The sequence below is a fragment of the Daphnia magna genome, linkage group LG2 (assembly GCF_020631705.1).
Source record: "Daphnia magna isolate NIES linkage group LG2, ASM2063170v1.1, whole genome shotgun sequence".
NCBI lineage: Eukaryota > Metazoa > Arthropoda > Branchiopoda > Diplostraca > Daphniidae > Daphnia > Daphnia magna.
The window spans coordinates 10,538,509-10,562,172 of NC_059183.1; the positions used below are offsets into that span (position 1 = coordinate 10,538,509).

At 39.0% G+C, this 23,664-nt stretch overlaps 1 protein-coding gene and 2 pseudogenes across 1 annotated transcript; 2 read left to right on the forward strand and 1 right to left on the reverse strand.

Moving 5' to 3' along the window:
• The first annotated feature begins 8,346 nt into the window (after nt 1-8,346).
• LOC116917877 (bestrophin-1-like) lies at nt 8,347-9,518 on the forward strand. Its single transcript, XM_045169250.1, has 5 exons — nt 8,347-8,527; nt 8,588-8,742; nt 8,894-8,971; nt 9,056-9,286; nt 9,357-9,518. Exons 1-5 carry the CDS (start codon nt 8,347-8,349, stop codon nt 9,516-9,518), a joined length of 807 nt encoding a protein of 268 aa, XP_045025185.1.
• LOC123470136 lies at nt 9,477-10,740 on the reverse strand (annotated as a pseudogene).
• Nucleotides 10,741-17,033: 6,293 nt separating this feature from the next.
• On the forward strand, nt 17,034-20,268 carry LOC116917872 (annotated as a pseudogene).
• Nucleotides 20,269-23,664: the final 3,396 nt, after the last annotated feature.

The window sequence follows — 23,664 nt, forward strand, 5'->3', positions numbered from 1 at the left end:
AAACCTGAATTTCCACTGGTCGTGTTGTCTCGATATCAGCATAATCAAGTCACTAACGAGGACATTCGGTTGAACGATTGTCACATGAAGGCAGCTCAAGTTCTCATCAAGAAGATTTCACCAGAGGTTGGAGGTCTAATGGACACTGTCCATGGTTCAAATCTTGGCTTCCCAAAAGTAAAGGAGAAGAAATGGATCCAGATTCTTAACGATGGAATGAACCACTGGGTTACGGGCTTCAAGCGGCACCTAGCGAAGATTTTGTGAAAATTTACCGACAGCTTAGGAGCACGAGGACAACCTGCACGTCATCGCCTGCATCTCTGCTTTGCTGCGACACGAGGAGACAGCATTTCATATGCCTATAGGAAATGCCAGTGATACAGAATTTTTGAGTCAACTGTGGCGTTTTTGCCATCGTCTTTGCGGTGTCCTTAATTACCGGTGGTGATCCCACCAATGACAATTTTGCTAGCGACACGGATTTACGGCAACACCTGAAGAAGTGCCTCAGCGATGGCAAAATGTCACCGTCCCTTCCAAAAACTACCGAAGAAGTTGAGATGAGGAGAGATCATCGAAGGTTAAATCGACGAAGATTTTCTTCCACTCGTCGTTTGGTCAGCCAATATGGACCCACTCGAACGACAATCCGGATTGGCCATCCAATAAAAAGAAAGGAAAGCGGCTGAAAAACCTCGACCCAGATGCTAGTAAAAGGCAAAATCCGAATCGAAATGGAACTACATTCAATGCAGCAATACTGCTTGCAAACAATGGTACCATTGGGGCTGCGAGGAAGTGTCAGATGAAGACTAATCTGATAAAAAGAAGAAATGGTTCTGTCAGAAATGTCGTGTTTGTAAGGCTGCATGCCAGCTTGTCATGTTCATTGATGCTTATTGTATTCAAATAGTATGCAATTGCAATTAGACGTGAAATGTCATTTGTAGTAAAGGCAAGCTCTTACTGTTTTTCATGTTCATTCGTGCTTATTGTATTCAAATAGTGTGTCAATTGCAAATCCAAGACTTTTCAATACAGAGTTTTAAAACATTTGAAATTTTAAATCACGAAAAGTTTTTTTGAAATATTGCATGCGACAAGTGGCATGTTTATTTGAAGGAAGAATGAAGAAAAACCTTTCGGGTTCTAGTGCGCCTTTCGTTATTTAATAGGCGTGCATGTAAGGCGCGCTCTTTAGGGCCGTCGCGCATGTAGGGCACGCACTTTAGGGTCGGCGCGCACACGGGCGCGCATTTTTGGGTCGGCGCGTGGGTGTTTTATTTAAGCAGTTTAGTGGTGCAGGCGCGCACAAAAATCCTCGCATTTTAGTGGCGCGCTCGCCCATTTTAGGGACAATTCCCATTATCTAAAATACATATATATGTACACACATATAATATATAAGGCATATATAGATCATGTATTATATATAACATATATATACAATCGATATATGTATATATCGTAAATAAAAACATATACATGTATTGTATATAATATATATACAAATAGATATGTGTATATTTATGCATATCAAACTGAATAGACTCACGATAAATATATAACTCACCCAAGTCCATACAAGCCATGTTGACAGAAGGAAGATACTCAAGTTTCCGAAGAAAATTTGTATCGATGCCAACTTCGTATGCGTTAAACTGGGCGTCGTGGCTTATACGGTTTTTTCTCTTGCTAATATTTGCTCATTTCTGACTTGTTATAGGTCTCGGAGACGCATCCATTGCTTTAATTTTTATGTGGCTTCCCGCAGACTCAATTAAGTCGCCGTGAACTTGCGCTGGAGGATCTTTCGGACGTTCTTTTGCGGTTATTGGGACTGACGCTGCCGTTCGGTAGAATAACTTCTCTGTCTTCTCCAGCTTCCTGGCATTCCCATGCGAGTTTTTCGGATTGATAACAGAATCATAGCCTGCGTAGATAAGGAGAATTTGGGTGGGATAATCCGGATGCTTGTACGCATGCTTTGAAAATCTGTTGAAAAGCCAGTTGGGTTTCTCCTGCTCAATTTACAATTTGAAATAATATTTGAAAATTTTAACACCATCCACGCAAATGGTTTTTTCCCCAGATTCCTGGCGCCATGAGTAATCATCCATTCTCCAGTCATTTCGACGACGTTCATCAATAACCCCAAATAATCTTTAACTATTTTGATTAGGTACAGAAATATTATTGCTTTGCCATGATAATGTTAGCAGTAGTGGAGAAGAAGAAGATGTAGAAAAGTTAACGAGATGTTCAAAAAGTGCCAAGCCATATGTTTTCAAGGTAACGAAGTCACATCTAGAGGATAGACAATTTAGAGATTGGCTAATTGAAAATCCAAAAATAAAATCACAATCCTTTTGTCACCCTTGCCACAAAGCTTCAAAGCAAGCAACAAAAGAGGCCTTCTCAAACATTGCTCAACAGCCAGTCACAAGAATCAAGTGGAATTCCTCAAGACGTAGCTAAGCTTCTGGACAATCAAAATTCAACAAGATCACTAGAGTTGGCCTTAGTTGTCTCTGTTGTTAAAGAAAACTTGCCAATCCGCTTTATGGACACCCTGACTAAAGTATTGAAAAGCCATGTGAAAGATTCAAAAGCCGTGAAAAGTATTGCCACTGGATTAATAAAAAATTTATTTGTGCCGTTTGAGGAATCCAAATTAGCAGACGTGCTGAGAAATACGTTCTTTTCCATTATAGGGTGGTTCGAGGTTGCCATCTTGGCACGGTATTTCTGGACCCTTAGTGCAGCCACAACTGGAAAGCATTGGCTTTTTAGGTTTTTTTGGTGGCAAGTGTGATGTAGTTTAAGTTTCTTTAAGTGTGTTATTTTTGAAAATGCCAGAATTTTCAAGTTTTTCAAAGAACTTGGATAGTGAAGCAAAGTGTAGGTTATTGGAACAGTTATCCCTATTAAAAATTGACGATCCTAATTGGATTGACAACGATCTGTGGAAGAAAAACCGTGACGTTCTCATAGTAATTCCACCAGTAATTTGGCCAAAACTATAGACTATTTTCAGAATGGGAGAAGTCTAATAAGTGGAGAGAAACTGTATGTTGAAAAAGACGTAATATCAGCCATGGAGTAGAGTCTAGAAAACAAATGGTTTAGAGACTTTTCTGCATTGCAGCTTACAAGCAACACAGTCGTCATTAAAGCAAAAGTGTGTAACCATGAAATGCTTATGTTTTTCATTTCAATCGACTGTTACATTTTTCTTTTCTTAGGTTACAGCATCTCAAACACTGAGTGTTACATATTATCCTTCGTCGCTTGTGCTAAAGATGGCATGGTACAGTTTGCCAGTTGTACATGTACTGAAGGGTAAAATTCCACCTATTGTTCATCTTTCTATAGATTAGAAGTATTAAATAGTACTATGTAAAATATGATATAGTGTAGGTGAAATGTGTACGCATGTAGCCACACTTTTGCATACATTTATTTCGGCCCATGAAGTGAATACGGATAAACAGTGCAACAAAAGTTGCACTGAGCAAAAATGTGGTTGGATTGAAAACACTTCTAAGCCGGTAGAGTAATGAAAAAATGTTAAAAATATGTTTGCCTACTCATTTTAATAACTGTAAAATACAGGGAAAAACTAGCAATTGGAATTTTGACAGCTTTCCTTTATTTCATATACCTAGAAGAGCCAATGCTTTTCAGTTGTGGCTGCACAACGGGTCCAGAAATACCGTGCCAAGATGGCAACCTCAAACCACCCTATAGTAGATGAAAGTACGGATAGAACGATTACTAAATATATGGCGATTTTGGTGAGGTAAGCACAATGTACAACAAATTACTCTGTGGGTTTTATAATAACGAATTATTGATTTTCAAGATATTTTTGTGCAGAGCGAAAAAGGCCTGTTAAAGAATTTTATTCATTGCCAGTAATCAAAGACCCCACAGCTGTTGGCATAAAATCCACGGTGTTGCAAGAGTCTCAGAAAAATAGGATTTCAGTATTGAAGATAGTTGGATTCGGATCAGATAATGCAAGCGTTATGACTGGACGCAACAAGTGGTTAGCTACTCTGCTAAAATAAGAAATACCCTGGCTCGTAGTATTTGGCTGTATATGCCATTCGTTCGCATTGTGCGCTGAAGCTGTCGTTAGACTCGAACATAATGCATTTCACAAATGACGTTTACAGTTTTATTGGAAATAGTTCCAAGAGGAAGCAAGAATTTCTGGAATGTCAACAGTATATTGATGTAGCAAACCACATGATACTGTATCCAGGCAGGACACGTTGGCTAGTAATGGAATATGATTGCAAGCAACTTGTCGAGAAATGGAAGGCAGTCACTCTATATTTTCAATCGTACCTAGCTGACAAGGACAAGACCACGAAAACTATTTATCAAGCACTCAATAACAATCCATTTCATGTTCAACTTCATTACAACTTTCTTGCTTACATCCTAATAGTTATGAATTATTTGAATCTAGAATTTCAAAGTGAAGAAGTTCGTATACACAAGTACCTGGATGTGGTAGAGTTTGGTCTAAAAATGAAAATGAATAACTTCATAACAACGAGAGTTTTGAAAGAAAAAAACTGCTTCGAAATAAGCTTGGAAAATTCCCAAAATTTGAAACCGTTGAACCTAATTTACTTTGGAACAAATGTCCAACAACTTATTGAAAACGCGTCAGAGAGTGAACACACGCTTGTTGAAATTTTTCAAATCAGAACGCTTGGTTGTTATCAAGAATTTCTCAAGCAAATACGCTCTAGAATCAACTATCAAGATCCTTTGCTTCAACAGCTTAAATATGTGTCTCCTGCAGTTGCTATTTCAGGGAAGGTTTCGTCAATTGTAGGATTATACAACAACTTCAAAGAAATATTACAGTCACACATGGACATTGAGGCTCTGGATGCTCAATGGAGAGCAATTCCTTTTATCCCAAACATCGAGACGGATGTTTTAGCATACGCCGGGAAAATTAATGCGTTTCGCAAAAAGGCAAAAAAATCCCCATTGAAACCTCTAGAATGTGCTCATTGACTGACAGTGAACAGAATGCCAGTTCAACAGATGGGGAGCCCGACCAAATGCTAATGCTGTACCTGTTCAGTGCATTCAAAAAGTTGACCCGAATATATTTTGGAATTTTATTTCTGAACAGCATAGCTCAATAGTTGAAAATTTTGATTTAATGGTTTCTTTTATGAATTTTATGTATTCTGCATATTCCTATTTCTCCTTTTTTTTTTTGTTTCGAGATGTTCTGCAGTAGTCTATCTGGGGTGGTAAAACTAGTAAATCCGTACAAATCGAAGAGGGGGAAATGTATGTAAATAAACAGTACCTTAAACTTCTGTACCAATCCAGTTTAAATCTTACTATATGTGAAACAGTGTTCCAATTATCTCACTCAGTCGAACTGCGTATGGGTTTATATGTAAAACTACCTGATATCCGTTGATGGATTTATTCTGGGGGTTCATTTTACCTTTCCCATCCCTTTATCATAATGCCTAATTAGCACATTGAATCAAAAGATGTAATGCAATCCTATTGTTAGACTTAAAGCCTGACGTGCCAGAGCCTTTTGAAGAATGGGACGACGGGTATTAAAAACAAGACACGTGACAATGGACTAATTTCGGAAGGTCATTTTTTCCCTGACCACTGTTGAAGCCGCTGAGGCCCTTTTGCATCAGAAATATTCAAATTGTATTTGAATGAACGCGTCCATCGACAAAACAATTTTACATCTTGGCTTAACATGATACTTGTGAATAGAGGAACTACAAAACTCATGTAAGAGGCTTTCAGAGGACAAAAGAACGTAAAAACTTACTTTTTTGGTACGTAGATACAAGGCTGTAGAGGAACTACACAACTAACTTTCATTAAACTTTGATACAGGGATATGGAAGAACGATATAACTGACAGCTGACTGAGTTAAGTACATTTTTCTTGGTTGGCTGCGTATTGCCCCCTCCCGTTTGGTCATTCAAAGAAGGTTGGAATAAATTGCTTTTGTTTCGAGACGTTTCAATAAATAACATTACAATTCAACCAACTTGCAGTTGTAAATTTAGTCCGTGTTGCAATCTTCGTCGATCCCATTTGGTTTCTTCTTATAACTTTTTCTGAGGCGCAGACAAATCTAGTGCGGGTCACTTATTCCAAATCAGAGTCACTAACTATAGGAAATAACTTCCGGATGCCATCTGCAGATAACATAAAAATATTAGATAACAAATAGTACGTTACAATTACAAAAAAGTATTTCTAATGGATTCACCATGAACAGCATCCACAATAAGAGACCCTTGTAGTTTGTCTTTTTTCTTGTCCATTTTTTGCACCCCCACTAGTGTAAGGCGGCCTGACATTCTGGAGTTCTTATCCTATCACTAGATCTTCTAATCACATCTTTGACGCACTCACCCCCGCATCTTTTTACAATTTCAACCTACAAATAAATAAGAGAGATTTAATTAGTACAACCAGATACAGTATTATCATTATGTACTTGACAAAATCATAAAATCTTACCAATGACAAGTGAATTGTGGTGTCTGACTTCATTCCGGCATTAAAATTAAGGAACTCGTCAAAATTTTAAAAAAGCAAACACTCCAAAGAAATTGGAATTTCCGAGTCGGGAGTTAGCAATCCATTGCGGACCAATTTAGCCTCGATGTTAGATAGTCTTTTGTCAATCAATTTCAACATTTCCGTAATCCTTTTGAGTTCTCTCATTAACACGAGATGTTCTTATGGTGGAGTTAATTTAGTTTTGTGTGTCTAAAACACATATAAATTATGAACACGCTAACTAAACTTACAACCGAAGACGGAAAAGTGATCAAAGGTGTGTTGGAAGACGATTCTGATTCTGCGAAAGTTGCGGATGACAAAGACCTATCTATTGGTTGGCTGAAGATTTGTAAACTTTTAGATATACATGGCTCTTCTTGATTCGATATACTTTCCATGAGAAGCGAGGAGTAATAACCGGGTGTTTCTTGTGAGAGCTGCGAGCTCACCGTTGCTGCCGATATCGTGATGTTGGGGTAATTGTCTTTCTGAGAATTTGGAACTGCAATGGAGCAAGTAATATTAATAAAACTACGCTATTGTTTAAGTGACATGGACTAGTTAAAACTAGAAATAAGTAAAGGTGACTAGAAAAAGTGAATAGAATAGCGGTGATTTTTTACAATGCATCATGCAGATCAACATAGAAATCTAAGTGAAGCACAGTGAGGTGAAACGATTGGTTTAACTAGAGCCGGGCATTTTCAAGCGCAAATCGCTAATTTGCTCGGTGCACAAGATCAACCGTTCAAAGGTGGCAAAAATATTTTTTTTAAAGAAGAAAATGTCAAAAGGAAAAGGTCTAAGAGCTTAAAGAAGAAAACAACACTGCAGCAAGATAACGCAATAATGTGTTTTGTCGCTGTTAACCCTATTCTTGAGGCTAGCGTTATTACAGATTAGGGTAACTTAATTTTTTTATTTGATTCACAAATAAAAACATTTGTTTCACAAATAAAAAAATTAAGCATTTTTTGTGCTTAAAGTGCAACAAAGAAGAAGTTTTTGCCCATGCACAGACCAAAGGCAAAATCTAACTGAAAAAGACGCTTATCGTAAAAAATTAGCGCTTTCTATAAAGGCTTTGACTATGCGTTGAAGATAACGGCTGGTGGACAAAATATTAAACATCTTTCGTTTGTCAGTTAGTTTAAGTTAAATAAAACATTTTTTAAAATTTGTTTTATTCTTTCTAATATTTATATTTTTAATACTATAATATTATCCCTCTTCTAAAATCGTCTGTAACCAATAAATTTTCATGTTGCGAGAAATTATATAAAACGGAAAATTTGAGAAAAAAGTCGGGGTAGGGGAAAGGGAAAGTTCAAATTCTCCGTGTTCCATATTTTGGAAAAAAACATTCAAATCATGGCAACCGTCTCGCTTTGCAGTCAAAACAAACAAAAAACTTTTAATTTTTCGCAATTAAAACAATGTCAGCTAGCCGGCATATGGTATTTTATTTAATAAAAATCAATTAATTAATTTTATTTATTTAAAACTAGCAAGACAAGTTTTCGCCCGACCCCCCTTCTGGCCGGTTTGGGCAGCGCGTCAGTTCCGTAAAACTCGAAACTTTGTACGCGTTTTACGGACACTCCCGCTCATTTGCACACCCTAAACCCTATATTAAAAATGATCAGCGTAAAAAGATCTACAACCTTGTATCAATTATTTTTGGATTAGAAAAAACTTGTCTTGCTAGGTAAGAGCCCAATATTTGAACGTATAGCAAATGTAATAACCAAATGTTACGTGCCAGATTGATGCTGGCTATTCAGATTTACATCACCGGCGATCAGGAAACAATTCGACAACTGAGGCAAGGACTCGTTCATCGTTCACTTTTGATGTTGGTGCTCTTGCTACGTTCGATATCACCAGCCGTGCGTCGCCGCTACCCAAATCTTGAGAGTCTCGTCCTAGATGGTAAGTCATTGATACGTGTGTGGTATACGTAATTTTTTTAAATGTTTCTAATGGCCAAAGGTGTTATGACTCGAAAAGAGAAGCAGTCTTTCGAATCGATTGTTCCAGTTGTCAATTTGTTTTGGGTACCTGCTACTTGGTTTGCGACAGCACCCCAGGACGCTTTCAGCGATGGAATGCTGACCAACGAATACGGCACAAAACTCATCATGGAGGTTTGTAACATATCCTGTCTTAATGGGAATTGAATGTTGTAAGACATTTAATACTGTAGACCTATACGTTCTGACATTAGACGTTTTTTCGTGTTAATATTTACTCATAATCGTGAAATCTAATGGATTTGATTTTTCATTAAAACAAAAGGAATTTTTAGAATTTCGTGCCAACTGCGGTGCCCTTTGGAGCTACAACTGGGTTAGCATTCCAATAATCTACACTCAAGTAATTCAAACTAGTTTACGAAGCATTGTCAATTATAATTTCCCGCTTATTTAAAATTGATACACATGAATAATATTGATAAAGGTGTGCACGTTATCCACGTATTCCTATTTCATTGCCTGTCTCGTGGCCCGTCAATATACGGGTCCTAGTCATCAATCGCTCCAGGACATCGACATTGTCCTGCCTATCGGTACAGTCATGGAACTCGTTTGCTACGTCGGACTGCTCAAAGTGGCCGAACAGATCAAAAATCCTTTCGGTGATTCCGACGAAGATTTTGACCTCAACTTTCTCATCACCCGACATCTTCGAGTTGTTTATTTATTTTGTTCTTTCTTTAATTTCCACCATTCTTTCATTTTCGTTAAATGATGAATTCTAGACAGTTCATCTAGGACTGGATGACTTGGACGTGAATTGCCCGCCTTTGACGGACGCTAGTTCAGGAAAAGCGGCTTCCAATGGAGCGGGTGATAGTTTACAGCTGATGCCGGGCCAGTTGCTGCAGAATGAACGACACACGTCGGAACTTATCAAGTACTGATAATGCTGCTAGACTACACAAGGGCCATAAATGAGATCTACCCTCATAGACGCACAAAAATTCTACAGACATTGGCTTGAACAGTTTGCAGCCAAATCAATTTCAGTCTATTACAAAGTTAACTAAAAAAAGCTGTAGCAACCAATTCAAATTGATTCAAATTGATCTAATATGTACAATTTCTACACAGAGATTTACACACACAAAAAAACGCGTGCAGAAAAGGAAAGTGTCGATTATGACGATTTGCTGTTCAGAAACTTGCTGTTGTACCAAGCGATCTCATTGCCCCGTGGGCCTGACAAACCGAGCAGCTTGAACGTGCCACTGTACCAAGGATTAAGCTTCGAATCAAAAAGGAACATGCCCTCTTCCTCCAGTTAGCGGATGATGCGGACACGATCACGCATCTGCTCTGGAGAATCCTTGATAGGCAAATGAATCTCTACGGCCAGCTGACGAATTTTGTCCAGCATTCCCGATTTGATTATCTGAGGAATGACTGCCCACTCATCTAACTCGATGTCAATCTTTAGGTAGTCGATGATCTGTTCACCATGTCGCTTCTTCAGCATACTGTAGATGGAAGTGAGTGAGCGGAGTTGCCTTCCTTTTTTGTTGGTCGTGTCTTGGCTATGGAGACCGAGTTTGAAGAAATGAATGGCTGGACTGCGGTCGTGATCTTCCGCTTTCATTGACGGGTCAAAAGCGTAGACTTCACAGCCATAGCGTTCCATGGTGTCGTCGAAAGACCATTCATTATTGATACCGAAGGAGTAAACCAGACATTCACCAGGAGGAGGCGCCACTTGCACTGGATTGAGACAGATTGCTTTCTGGCCATCCAGCCCCGATGGTTTGCGTTTCATGTGTCCGCCGAAATCGTGTGCGAGACGACAGGACGTTCGATTGGGCCACAGGAAATAGCTCATCATGTCCTCCGCTGACATTTCTTCAGCACTAACAATTCGCCAATCAAAGACGGACGTCTGGCACGGTCGGCTGGCCGTCATCCCAACAGTTTGAATGCCGACATACTGCAAACAGAAGAATGTCGTTGCAAAAAAAGAGCGAAACAAGCAAAACTAATGCACTTTTTCTGTTTTTTATGGCTTCGAACGCCATTGTGATGACGCTCACAAATGCACGTTCAAAATGACAACACACAACGGGATTCTATACTGGGAAGTCTGATGGAATGCTGCTGATGTGGTGACGCGTTCTCTTCGGTGTCAAACTACATACTTAACACAGCTGTTTTCATTTTCTTTTCCCCCTTATTTTTTAGTTGAGTTTCTAGTGCATGAAAGCTTATCGGTGTCACACCAGACGAGTGGTATATTCTATTTGCGTATCGCTATTTCTTTTGGTTTCGAGATGCACGACAACGACCACTTCCCCTCTTGCGTCTAGACGATTATTAGCATTCCCGTTCAGCGTAACAGCTCGCCATAATCAAACAGCCAGCAGTATAAAGCAAGTTTTAGGTCCATACGGCACACTTTAAAATCTATGCATTTATTTTTTAATATACGCGTTAGAATTAGCTTATTTCTACTTCAATTAGGCGATTAGCATACTTCAATGACTTCCAATGACCCCTTAACAACAAATCTATAATTAGTTGTTAAGTGCCATATGAATAATGTGACATAAAAAATAATGTTCATGGCTTTTGGCTCTATGATCAAGTTAATGAGTGTAAAAAAAAATAAACAGATGTTCTACATTATATTTCAGGAAACAATTAATTTTCCATGCAGTAATGCCAAAATGAATGAGTCTGCGCATCGTTTATTATCCGTCACACGGATGTAGGAGGAGTGGGATGCGCAGTGAAAACAAGATCATCTTTTAAATTCAAAATAAAATTTTTTCCCTCAATTTATAGTAATTTCAAATCATTTGAAAAATGTTTGTTAAAACATCAACTTTAATTAAAAACCAATTACAAAAGGATTTAACTCGAAAATATTTTTCAAACTTGAAGTTAACGAGGAATTTGAAGGGCCGCTACCAAAGCCGTCAATGTGCTTCAATAAATAAAGCCCAAACCGATATTCCCAATTAATCCAACAGAGTTTCGTAATCTTCCATGGTCATTATCAATCCCCGATTGATCTTGAATATTCTTCATCGAACTCAATCAAATCTCAAACTTCCCAAACTTTAAAAATGGGATATTTTCCCAAGTACTTTGCTTTCCTCCATTGGATGATGTATCTCCTAGATCTTCTCCGCATCATTACAAGGACAGAACCCAGAACGGAGTCTACCGACACCGAGGCTGTTGACGTGTCCGAGGAGAACACGGAACCAACGCCGGTGGTAACCCAGAACGTTGACGCATCCCAACAAACGGACGACGCGTTTGAAACCCAGATCCAAAAGGCCCGCGAAGAAGAACTGATGAGAGATTTCTGATTTAAAAGACCAACTTCAAACGGCGCACCGCGTTAGTCAAGGTATCAAGGTAGAACTCGAGGACGCGAAGGAGCGACTGATCAAAGAAACGCAAACCTTCAAGTGCGAAATGGAGTCTGTCAAGGTAGAACTCGAGGACGCGAAGGAGCGACTGATCAAAGTGTAAGTAAATCTAAAGTGAAGACCCGAGATGTTGGATGCGACACGGAGGACCTTCCTCAGCCCGTGAAGGCCAAAGGAATAGATGTTGGATGCTGCACGGACGATTTCCCTCAACTTGTGAAGCCTAAAAGTCGAGACGTTTCGTGCGACACTGATGATCTTCCATCACTTCCTGAGGCTGGAAAAAAAGACGTTGGATGTGGCATGACGTTGCACCCCTTGCCACTGCCAAAGAAATCCAAGGAGCGTCTGCCGATGAAGGGAAACAATCAGTCGATGAAAGTGAGAGACTTACAGAATTTCGGGAGGTTTCGTCTAGAAAGAAAAAGGCCAAACTTCAGGCTAAAGCAGCAGCTAAAAAGGAGGAACGTGCACCCGAAAAGGACAAGACTCCAGCGGAGTTGGTATCGATTTACGAAACTGTGATGGACGCTATTTCTCCATCACAATTTCCTCCGCTTTCCGGCAAAAGGCCCCCAGGTCAACCTGCCGCTGATGTCAGACCTGCACGACAACCTGCCGCTGATGTCAGACCTGCACGACAACCTGCCGCTGATGTCAGACCTGCACGAAAACCTGCCGCTGATGTCAGACCTGCACGACAACCTGCTGCTGATGTACAACCACCAGTTGTTTTCCAGTCAGCTGATTACAGATATAAACAAAAGCCGATCGAAGGTTACACAGTCAACCTGTCCGAAGGCCAAACATCGGTTCATCCGCCAGCTCGACCCCAAGCGAAGGCTGCGCCAACTGCTGCGCCAACTGTCGCTCCTGAGAAGGAGAAGGCTGCCACAGCTAAACCAGCTGCCACTTTCGCCATTGTTTCTGGAGAAATTCAACAATTGAAAACTGCGGATAACTTGGTACTCTTGGACATTCATTACAGAAACTACGGTCGTATTGTGGGACGAGGAGGTGAAAATGTCAGGCGCCTGGAGGAGACTCACGGAGTCATGATGACCTTAGTCCAAAACCAAAAGGCTCTCCAATTTTACAACTTGAAAATATCAGGAGGGAGTCCCGCAAAACGTCGAGCTGCCGCACAAGAAGTTATCGAAGGTCTGCCGGTGACGATCGAGTGTTCTAACGTCGACTTAAGACAACTCCGTCATCTAAAAATGCGGAGTTCCGAGACGGAATTCTTCGTCTCTGTCAGACGCCCGATGTCACGTGATGAGAAACTACAACTCTCAGGCCAAATAAACGACTGCCGAAAAGCTTTCGACCTTCTCGTTAACGGAAGAGATTCGCGGCCATCCCCCAAATAAATTCCACATATCTCACATTAATTACCCTCCACATGCAGTTAAAGTATGACTTTCAAAAACAAAACAAATGTGTTCATTTTTTTTTTAACTACCCGTTTGAAGTGTACTCGTAAAGATACTAAAAAAAATAGCCCGAAAAAAAAAGTTAAGTTAAGTTATTCCGAAATACCGAAAAAAAATGCTAAGATACAAGATATTATCTTAAAAAAACAGTAAAGATAAGATATTTCCGAATTTTTATGGTGGGATAAAGATAAGATAAGTTAAGATAAGATAAAAGTTATTTTTTAGCAAAAAAAAAGAAAAACAACATTTGAGTCGATAAATTGTTGAATTTCTGTATTGTATTGCATGACAGTCTTACTTTTAGTTTACAGTTTTACACAGCATCACGTAAACCAACTTTAAGCCATGCGTTGCACTTGATAAGCATCAAGTTGATGAAGAGACCTGGTTTCATGGCGGCGCGTTTTGCTGATAAAATATCCGAAGCCACACTAAAAGCCCGTTCAACAGATCCTGGTGATGCTGCAACGCTAACAGCATCTCTTCCGATTTCGCTTAGTATTGGAAAACGACACTGATTAGATTTCCAATACTCGAGGGGCTTAGTGACGCAAAGGTCACTGTCGGGATCCACTGGATTCACTAGAACTTCCATAGCTACGATGGGTTTTTTTAAATAAATCCCAAACTCCTCCAATACTTTGGCCGGGCCACTCAGGGAACGAGATTTTGGTGGCTCAATTACTGTTGAATATAAACTCTGGCTTAACCTTCTCTTGCGAGTTGATGAAGGTTTTACTGCGTCTTGCTGAACTTCATCCCTAGCTTCATCCTGTTGATTCGGCGTAGAAACGCTGGCTGCTTGTCCTATGATATCCCCCTTTTAGGGCAAAAGTTACCATTGATTTTCATAACCTAAAGTTAAAGATACTTAATTTTAACTGAATTTGACACAAGATAAAAGATACCAAAAAGATACCAAAAATATCTTATCTTAACTTATCTTAACTTATCTTTTACAAAAGATAGGAGCCACTGGTCCAGTATCACCCCCAATGAGGGTCTATTTTTAATTCATTAAGAACTCTTAAACCGTAATCCGTAAAAACAATTTTATACCGGCTCTGTATAAGTAAATGAATTAACTAGCTTCTTTCACTATAATATTAATTTTTGACGAGTTATAGCGTGGGCAACACCAAAAAATGTGCTGTAAATAAAAATGAAAAGACAGCACTATTTTTTTGCTTCCTCTATAACTCGAGTATTTTTAAGAATTTCACGATGATTTCTTTGTCACACATAGAAATTGACATTGACAACTTCCCAGTATTTTTTTTTTCATAGTTCATCATCACCAAGACCCGTAACTGCTACTGTCCTGTTTGGTACAGTATCCTGCACAAAAATCCGAACACCGATTTAATTTTTTAAAGCCACCTATTGGCGGGGTAAAGGGTTTTTTGTTTGTTTTTCTTTAAGAGGGAGGGTAGACGGGGTGATGGACACATAGGGCAGGGTTGGGTAAGTCTAGACATTTTTTTATGCCTTAAGGTATTACGCTTTGAGGCAAGTAACAGGTCGCACCACCCCTGGGAAGTAAGAAACATACCTTAGTGGTATGTCTCAGAACCTCAGACCTGAAGGTCCCTCCTATAAAAAACACCCGGTGGGTTAAAAACCAGTAACTTTTAATTTTCACTCGAATATAACTGCTGTCCGCCGGACATTCTTGCTTGAAAGATAAAACAGATCTTGGCTTTTTTTTAGGGAACCATTTTTAAAAACTGAAAAAGTTTTACGGTAAGAGTTATTTTTACGAGGACCGAGAAATTTTTTCGATTTTTCCCACTTATTTCACCCGGTGGGAAAAAGTAACATTTTAAAATGAACATTCAGTAAATCCTCTTTTTTCAAGGAAAAATTTTTGAAGTAACAAAAAAATCCTACGGAAAAACGAAATAGATTTTAAGAACCATTCTTTCATATTACAAATTTAACAATACGCACTATCTGACCCTTCAATTTTTTTCGATGTATTCCTTGGTTTAGTCGGAAAAATAAAATTAAAGTGACGTAGTGTCATAAGAAAGCAAAATGAAAAAGTTTGTGTTCCGATATTTGTGTAATACAGCATACCACTGATTTTTTTGTAATGTTGAATTTTTTTAATGATTGGCCTAAAACACCACAATAATCTTATTTGCTCCAAAATAGTTGAATTAACTCTGAAAAAAATTTTTGCTGCCATAATTTTTTTGTATGACGAATGGAGCTCGTACAGTTGTGTTTAGAAAATGCGCCATACAAAAAGTACGCAAAGTGTATGTCTATTGTTTTAAGTTTTCCGTTAGCGATGTATGAAAAGTTCAAGGATATTTTTCTTCCTTTCAAGAATTCTTAATAAAAAAATACTCCCCCTATTTAAAAAAATTTAGACCAAGGCCATTATTAGTTAACCAAGGTTATTATATCGTTCAATGACACACTTGTTACATCATGTATGCCATGTTCCGTTCAGTTTGTTTGATTGATTTAAACCTTATATAGTATTTATTTTGTGAAAAAATTATTTCAAGCGTATTTAATTATACCCATATAGTTTATATAAGGTTAATGATTCAAAATTTAAAATAATAAAAAAATGCGGGTGAGAAAGAATTTAGGATTAGCAGGCTTTTAGTATGTAATTGTTATTGATCGACAGATTATCCACAAACCGTTGAACAACACCGATTTTATGGATAAAGGTAAATCAGCAAGAGCTTCAAAACACACAAAAACAAATTTGATAGGAAGGGGATATTCGATAGACAAAATTTAATAATACGCAAGAAGAAAAGAGAGAGCTGATTTCAAATTGGCGTTTTCTAGCTGCGAATGTTTTTTCCTGATCTTGATGAAAAAATTGTTTCTGATTTGGATAACACCGGGTGGTGTCAACTCGGATGTTTCAGAAAGAACCCGACCGAAAGTCGTCCCTCCCTTAAAATAAAAAAATATAAATTTTTTTTGCAAATTACAATGGATTCAATGACAAAAGATATAAAGAAAAGATATATATCCATAATTCTATACACCTCAAATTTCCGAAACATCAACGAAAGGCAGCCAGAAGTTTTGACGCCCTTTACCTTTTCTCTCGGGACATTATTAGGGAAAATGTGTACTAATAACTCGACAACTATCTGGAAATAATCGGAAGAGCCTGAAAGAGGAAAAAATAAAGAATAAAGAAGAAAAAAGTAATATTTTCTCTGTGGGAGGGAGGGGGCTAATAAGGGGCTAACAAACTAAATATACGCCCACCTTAGTATTCTCTATTCTTTTAGCTAGTCTGTTTTTGCTTCTTCACAAGCGCTGATCGATATTTCCGCACTGGATCAAAAATATTTTTTTTCACGTTTATACAACCAAAATTTTGCTGTTCATCTATTACAAATAACGAGTGTTGCGAGTGAGTTTTTAGAAGCGAATATTTAGTAAGGAAAGATGACAACCAGTTTAGTGCTATCTAATTTGTTTTATTTTCAAAAGATGCTCATAATCATGCTGAATTGCCCGATACAGTTTTGCAGCGATAACTTTGCTCTTATTTCTTAAATTCTAAAATTTTCAAAAAATTCTTTGCGACAAAATTCTTTATGTAATCATGCTTTTTCGAGGGCGGCAAAATGTGCCGTATTCGGCTACGTTAGAATTTGTCACATGTATGAAGTCTTTTACTGATGCGTTAATTAGATAACTAAAATCACTTCTTAATGATTTTAATTCTAATGATAATATCGCTAGTGCATTGAGTAGTGTTTCCACTGTTTTCGATTCTTCCAAAGCTGAACATTGCATTCGCAAAGTTTACGAAGACCATCCTCAGTTTATCACACCTCAGTCTCTTCCTCTGAGTGCTAGAATAGATAGCCAAATTACATCGCAAGGAGTTATCAAAACTATATCGAAATCCAATGTTGCTCAATATATTCCTATTTGGAAAAACCTTGAAATCACTCCTGTTGAATGAACCTCTTTTCTTGAGTATGATAATCGAAAGTTACCCCAGCTAGCACAAGTTATGCCCAAGTTACTACCTGGTTACGTTTTTTTCCCGGGTCATAACCAGTGGGAATTACTTGGGCGTGCCCTATTTATTCCATATTACCACCCACAAGACTCTCTGGTCACGACCAGAATAACACTCCCATAAAACGGACGTTGGCCGTAAAATAAATTATTATTTTTTTCTTTTTCTTTTATATAGCTTTATTAAATATGATTTATGGAATCGAAAATAAAATAATACCATCCATGGAAAATGTGATTGTTTAAAGCACTTGATTAAATGTATTACTATCATAAGGCAGTTACACGGGGACACCAAACTAATATGATGACAAGAACATATACGGTATCAAATCGTATTATTATAGTGTCTAGAATTGATAGACCCTGATTCAGTTGCAATCTCACATCAAATGTTTCTTAGAAGATCAGCATCGCTTTTCAACAAGTCATCATTAAGCGGTATCAGCACCTGCTCTTGAGCCCTTCCAATTTGCTCATTCCTGCCAATTTGTATATTGCCAGGGACCATTTGCTAGTGTTACGTAAGTAATTCATTGTTATATGAAGCTGGTTGTTTTTTTTTGAAAAATATTTTAACCTTGTACTTTTCTTTTCCTACACAACAGCTTGACAGACTCATCAGCCGAGTATTCACGCTCATCGGGGCTTCAAAAAGCCAAACGTTAGCCAAAAGACTAAAACCTCTGCTCATCAAAAGTCCAGGGTATGCGGTTTTATTAATTTTATTATACACACTTATTATTAGATTGTTCATTTCGACAAGATATTTAATTTCAGGAAATTGTTTTCCTTTTCTTTTAGAACGAACCCGTTCGTTCCCAGGAAACGTACGGTTAACAAGCGACAATTGCGAAATCGCTTACAGCGAATGGTTGATAATGCTCTTCGAAATGTCATCAGTGTGACTGGTGAACGGTTAAATTCCGAATCGCATTCCAGCGCAGATGAAGAAACCGGTTTTGTAGCTGATGACGAAGCTGATGACAGCTCCGATGAAGAAGAGGAGTAGGAAGTCGGTGTAGCTAACGATACTAGACTTGACAGGAGTCCAGGAAATATCCGCATGGAAAATGTGTCGTTTACCGAAAGTGTTGTGTCAGAATGTGAAGAATACTACACAGACTCGAGTTACTTCTCACCAATCAATCTCACCTTCATCACCAAATCATCAATCATACGTATTATCATTTCGGCCTGGAGAAGGAGATTTTAAATCACCTGAAGACAGCCAAACATCCTCATACTTCCTTAAGAGTCCTAGTCAACGTGGACGGTCTACCACTGTTCAAAAGCAGTACCACTTCGTTTTGGCCAATTCTTGGGAAAGTAAGAGGAGAGCACTCACCCTTCCCCATTGGAGTTTGGTGTGGGCCTAGCAAGCCAAAGTGCCCAAATAAGTTATTGCACCCATTCGTTGACGAGGCGAAAAAATTTGAAGAAGATGGTGTCGTCTACGGCGAGCAACACTATACAGTGAAAATATTGGGTTTCACATGTGATTCACCTGCCAGATCATTCATCACCGGGACCATGGGGCATATCGCGCGAAATGCATGCCCAAAATGCAAGACAATCGGGGTGTATTACAAGAAACCCGGCAAGGTGCGTGGAAGAGAAACGTTTCTGGATATCTACGCTCCTCTACGGACCCACGAAAACTTTATCGACAGGATGTGTCCGGATTCCCACGCCATGGAGACAGTTGTGCTGGAGGAATTGGACCTCGACATGGTGTTGAATTTCCCGCTGGACTATATGCACCTCTGCTGTCTTGGAGTGATGAGAAAGCTTCTCCTTCATTGGTTCAACCGAAAACGGTGATGCATCGCATAACCCACGATGACGTTGCCGAATTGTCACGCAGACTTGTTCATTTTCAAGGATCGATTCCTTCCGAGTTCGCCAGGCGTCCTCGTTGTCTAAATGATGAACAACGGTGGAAAGACACGGAATTCCGTCTCTTTCTTCTATATATTGGCCCATCAGTCCTGAAAGGTGTTCTTCCGAGTGTCTTATATGACCATTTTATGTTACTCTATTCCGCAATCAAACTGTTGTCCTCGGATGAAACTTGCTTTCGATTTAACTCATCCAGTAAGGATTTGTTACACCATTTCATTCGGGAGTCACCTAAGTTGTTCGGAGGCCACTTTATAACGTTTAATGTTCATTGCCTTATTCATTTGCCAGCCGATGTTAGTAGATATGGCCCTTTGGATGACTTCAGCTGCTTCCCGTTTGAGAACTTTTTGTATCAATTAAAGAAGCTCATCCCTCACAGCGCAAACCCACTTGTACAACTTGTTAAACGACTAATCGAAATGTCCAACTGCTGGGGAACATACTCATTTGAAAGCAATTTGGATTCCTTTGCTCATGATCTAGTGCTATCTGGTCCCCATTCGGATGGACCATTACTTCATGGGGATCTCTCTTGCAATTTCCGCCAGTTTCGCAGTGTTCAGTTCCACCAATGGAATTTCTCTATTCGCCACCCAATTTGTTATGTAATCATTAACGATGAAGCAGATGTCCAAGCCTCTGTAATTTCAATTGAAAATATTATTGAAGATGAGTACGGTTCTGTCTTTATTGTTGGTCACTCATATCACAATGAAAGTGCGTTCTTTGTTCACCCTTGTAATTCAGATGAAGTGTTGTCTATCAAGTCTGTTAGTGTACCCTCTGCGTTTTCATCAAAGTGGCCAATTCAAATGATTAAAACAAAAGCAATTGTGATCCCAACATTTCCTGATGATGATGCGGGCATACCAAGGCTTGTTATGCTGTGTTCCCCGTCCAAATAAAAAACAAACATGATTAAATGTGATGGTAAAAAGTAAAGCGTTTCATAACTTTCATCATAATTATGGAAGTATATTTATTTTGTAAAAATTAGCAACCTTTGGGAACCAATTGGTCACAATGAGCTAATATTTTTAATAAAGTAACAATTAGCCACCATTTGGAGCAAATTGGTCACAATAGCCTGATCGCATTACTACCAAATCAATACCATAAAGTGCCCAAAATAGTCGGTAGCGAATTCAATGCCAGGTCACGACCAGGTAATGAATTGGGAAAAACGTGGTTTTCGTTTAGAATGGGACGGGAAAAACATCCTTGTTTTCATTCAGCTGTATGCAGACGGCGTCGGGGCAACTAATCCTCTTGCTTCAGCAGCGTCGGAACATAACAGCAGGTTAATAATTTAGATTCCAAATTTTACGCATCTCTTTCAAAACTTCACCTAGTTGCAATGTGTAATTCCACGGATCTGAAATATGACGACGGGCAAGACATTCTGTTAGAGGTGATTGTTGATGATTTGCTTAGTTTCGAAACTGACGGCTTTGAGATTAATATTCCTTCCAGGGGAACTTTTCAAGTGAAGGCTATGCTTAGTCAATTTACTGGAGACAACTTATCAATGAATCAAATATTTGGCTTAACTGAAAGTTTTGCACATGATTTTTTTTGCCCGTTGTGCTATTGTACTCGATAAAAAAGTCTGAATTGTTTCAAAGAAAAAGATTTTCGCTTTAGCACCCTAGAATCTTATAAACTAGATGTTGAAGCCTTACTCTTAAGGGTCATCAATCAGTTACACGTTAGAGGAGTTAAGAAATTTTGCATCCTGAATCGCTTTAATTTTTTTCATATAATGGCAAATTGGATCAACGATTGCATGCATACATGCCTCCAAGGCATTATTCCGTATGTGTGTGGTCTGATTATACAAAGTTTAATATCCCAGAAAATTCTTGACCTGGACGAAATGAATGAGGAAATTTCTAAAATATTTTCATAGCTAAAAATTGATAAAAAAAACAAGCCAGGTTTGATAAAAAATAATGGTAAAGAGGGTATATTGTCGCGGTTATTGAGGCCCCATGGACTAGTTGTCACGTCCGGCACTACACGGGTGTTCGTTCAGGATCACAGTCGTTTTCTATGCAGAAAATGGGGTCGGCCATGTTGCAAATTGACTTTACAATCCCACACCCTCTCTTTTTGACCGTCTCGTACCCCTCCTCCTACGCACCACTTCTCTCTCTTCTCATCTAATAACCCCCTAATTTTTGTGCGCAGAAACAAGGAAAAGGGGGGTGGGGGGAGGAAAGGGAAGAACGAAAGAGGAAAGGACAAGACAGCTCGTGGGGCAGTCGCAAGAAAAAACTGGACCAGGAAGGTTGTCTCAGAAACCTAGGACAAACTACTCTTTTCTATTGTCAGTCTCCACTCTTTCAACAAATACAAATTGTTTCCAGCCAGCAATCGTTCTTGTCATTCCCTACACCGTCCGCAAGTTGATTGTTTGTTCCCATATAGACCAAGTTGACAGATCCTCTTTGTTGTTGTTCTCTGACATATAGAAATTTAACTTCTATATGTTTAGTCCGTTGAGGATTTTCGGGGTTATGAACAAGACGAATCGCACCCTGGTTGTCACAACGTATTTCAATTGGTTCTGAGAGATTGTGATCAAGCGATGGTTGCTTCATTCAGACTGACGAATTCTGCCTGAGATGCTGCGTTGTAGTCTAGATGACCAGGCGACTGGTCCTCCGCACATAGTAAAGATATAGCCTAAGATAGATTTCCGGCCATCTAAATCTCCAGCAAAATCCGCATCCGCATAACCCAGTAGACTCTCAGATTGGCTAGCATCGAAACACAGACCATACTTGGCAGTTCCTTTAAGTATGCCAGTAGGTGTTTTGCGGCAGTCAGATGTTCCTTTGTTGGATTTTCACAAAATCTGGCAAGTACGTTGATAGCTTGTGCCATATCTGGCATGGTGGAGACAACTAGGTACATAACACCTCCAATTATTTCTCTGTAGCGACTGAATAAAGGGTCTGACGAACTGTTCACTTCTTGAGTTTGGATACTTTTTCACAGTTTCACATTTAGATCACTTGGAGTGGATTTGGCGTTGCAGATCATCATTTTGAATTTTTCAAGAAGTTTTGTAACGTAGTCACTTTGATGTAGGATAGTGCGGCTGTTTGATGGATCTCGTACTATGTCGATTCCTACAAATCTGGTAGCTGGTAAGACTCGAATTTCAAAGAATTGTTCGAGGTGATTTGTGAGATCTGTGAACGTCGATTTGTTGTTGAATAATACTAGTGGGTCGTCAACATAAATTATCACCATCAATAACTCCCCCTGTTGACGACGAACAAATAAGCAAGGATCTGATTGACTCTGAATCAGACCAAATTTTAGTAAAACTGGTGTGAATTTCTCGTGCCAGGCTCGTGGAGCCTGTTTCAATCCGTAGATACATTTCTTCAGGAGGCACTTGTTATCAGATTTTTCGTAATCTATATATCCTTGAGGTTGATCCATGTAGATTTCTTCTTGTAAATCGCCGTTGAGAAAGACTACCCAAACATCTAGTGAAGAGATTCCAAGTCGCTGTTTTACTGCAAAGGCCACAACCAACCGGAAGGTTTCCATTTTTACTACTAGGGCAAACGTTTCAGTGTAGTCAATACCAGGTAGCTGTGAGTAGCCCTTGGCTACGAGGCGTACTTTTCTTCTTGGAGCTACTCCTTCATATCCTGGTTTGTATTTGTAGACAAACATACACTTGATGGCCTTGCGACCTGGGGGTAGAGAAGCCAGTATCCAGGTTTTCCTGGTAGTTAGAGCTTGTTTTTCTTCATCCATCTTTTCACGCCACAGTTGTGCATCTTCACAGGAGATGGCATCTTGGTAATTGATAGGCTCGTATGGATTATCGACCACTTCAGATAAGGACACCATGCTCTGAATAATTTTTGGAATTCAAACTCGAGCAGATCTTCGTACCGTAAATGTAGGTACTTGCATACTCGGATCTACTCCATCAACAGTGATAAGTTCATTGACAGTGGGAGTAATATGTAGCGATCCAGGAACTAGTTCATTTCTTGAGATAGGGAAATTTACTTCAGTTGATGTGTGATGTTGCGATGATTCAGGGGCTTCCGCTACTCCCCCTGCTTCAATAGATTAAAGAATGGATTCTACCTGGTTCTATCATTATATCTGATTGCTGGAAAGCATATGACAAAATAGAGTTAGTTTTTACTTATATTTATTTGATGTATGTTTTATTGTTAATAATTGTTTGTTTTCAAATTAGGGAACACAATAACTACATTCATCTGAAAGTTAATCATAGCTTGCATTTTAAAGATCCCGAAAAT

What these genes read in the sequence shown, in the direction of transcription:
- LOC116917877 (XM_045169250.1), top strand. Translation starts at nt 8,347, where the DNA reads ATGTTACGTGCCAGATTGATGCTGGCTATTCAGATTTACATCACCGGC. An exon ending in GCACAAAACTCATCATGGAG is followed by an intron (nt 8,743 to 8,893) that starts GTTTGTAACATA and finishes TTAAAACAAAAG; the next exon opens with GAATTTTTAGAATTTCGTGC. An exon ending in TCATCACCCGACATCTTCGA is followed by an intron (nt 9,287 to 9,356) that starts GTTGTTTATTTA and finishes GATGAATTCTAG; the next exon opens with ACAGTTCATCTAGGACTGGA.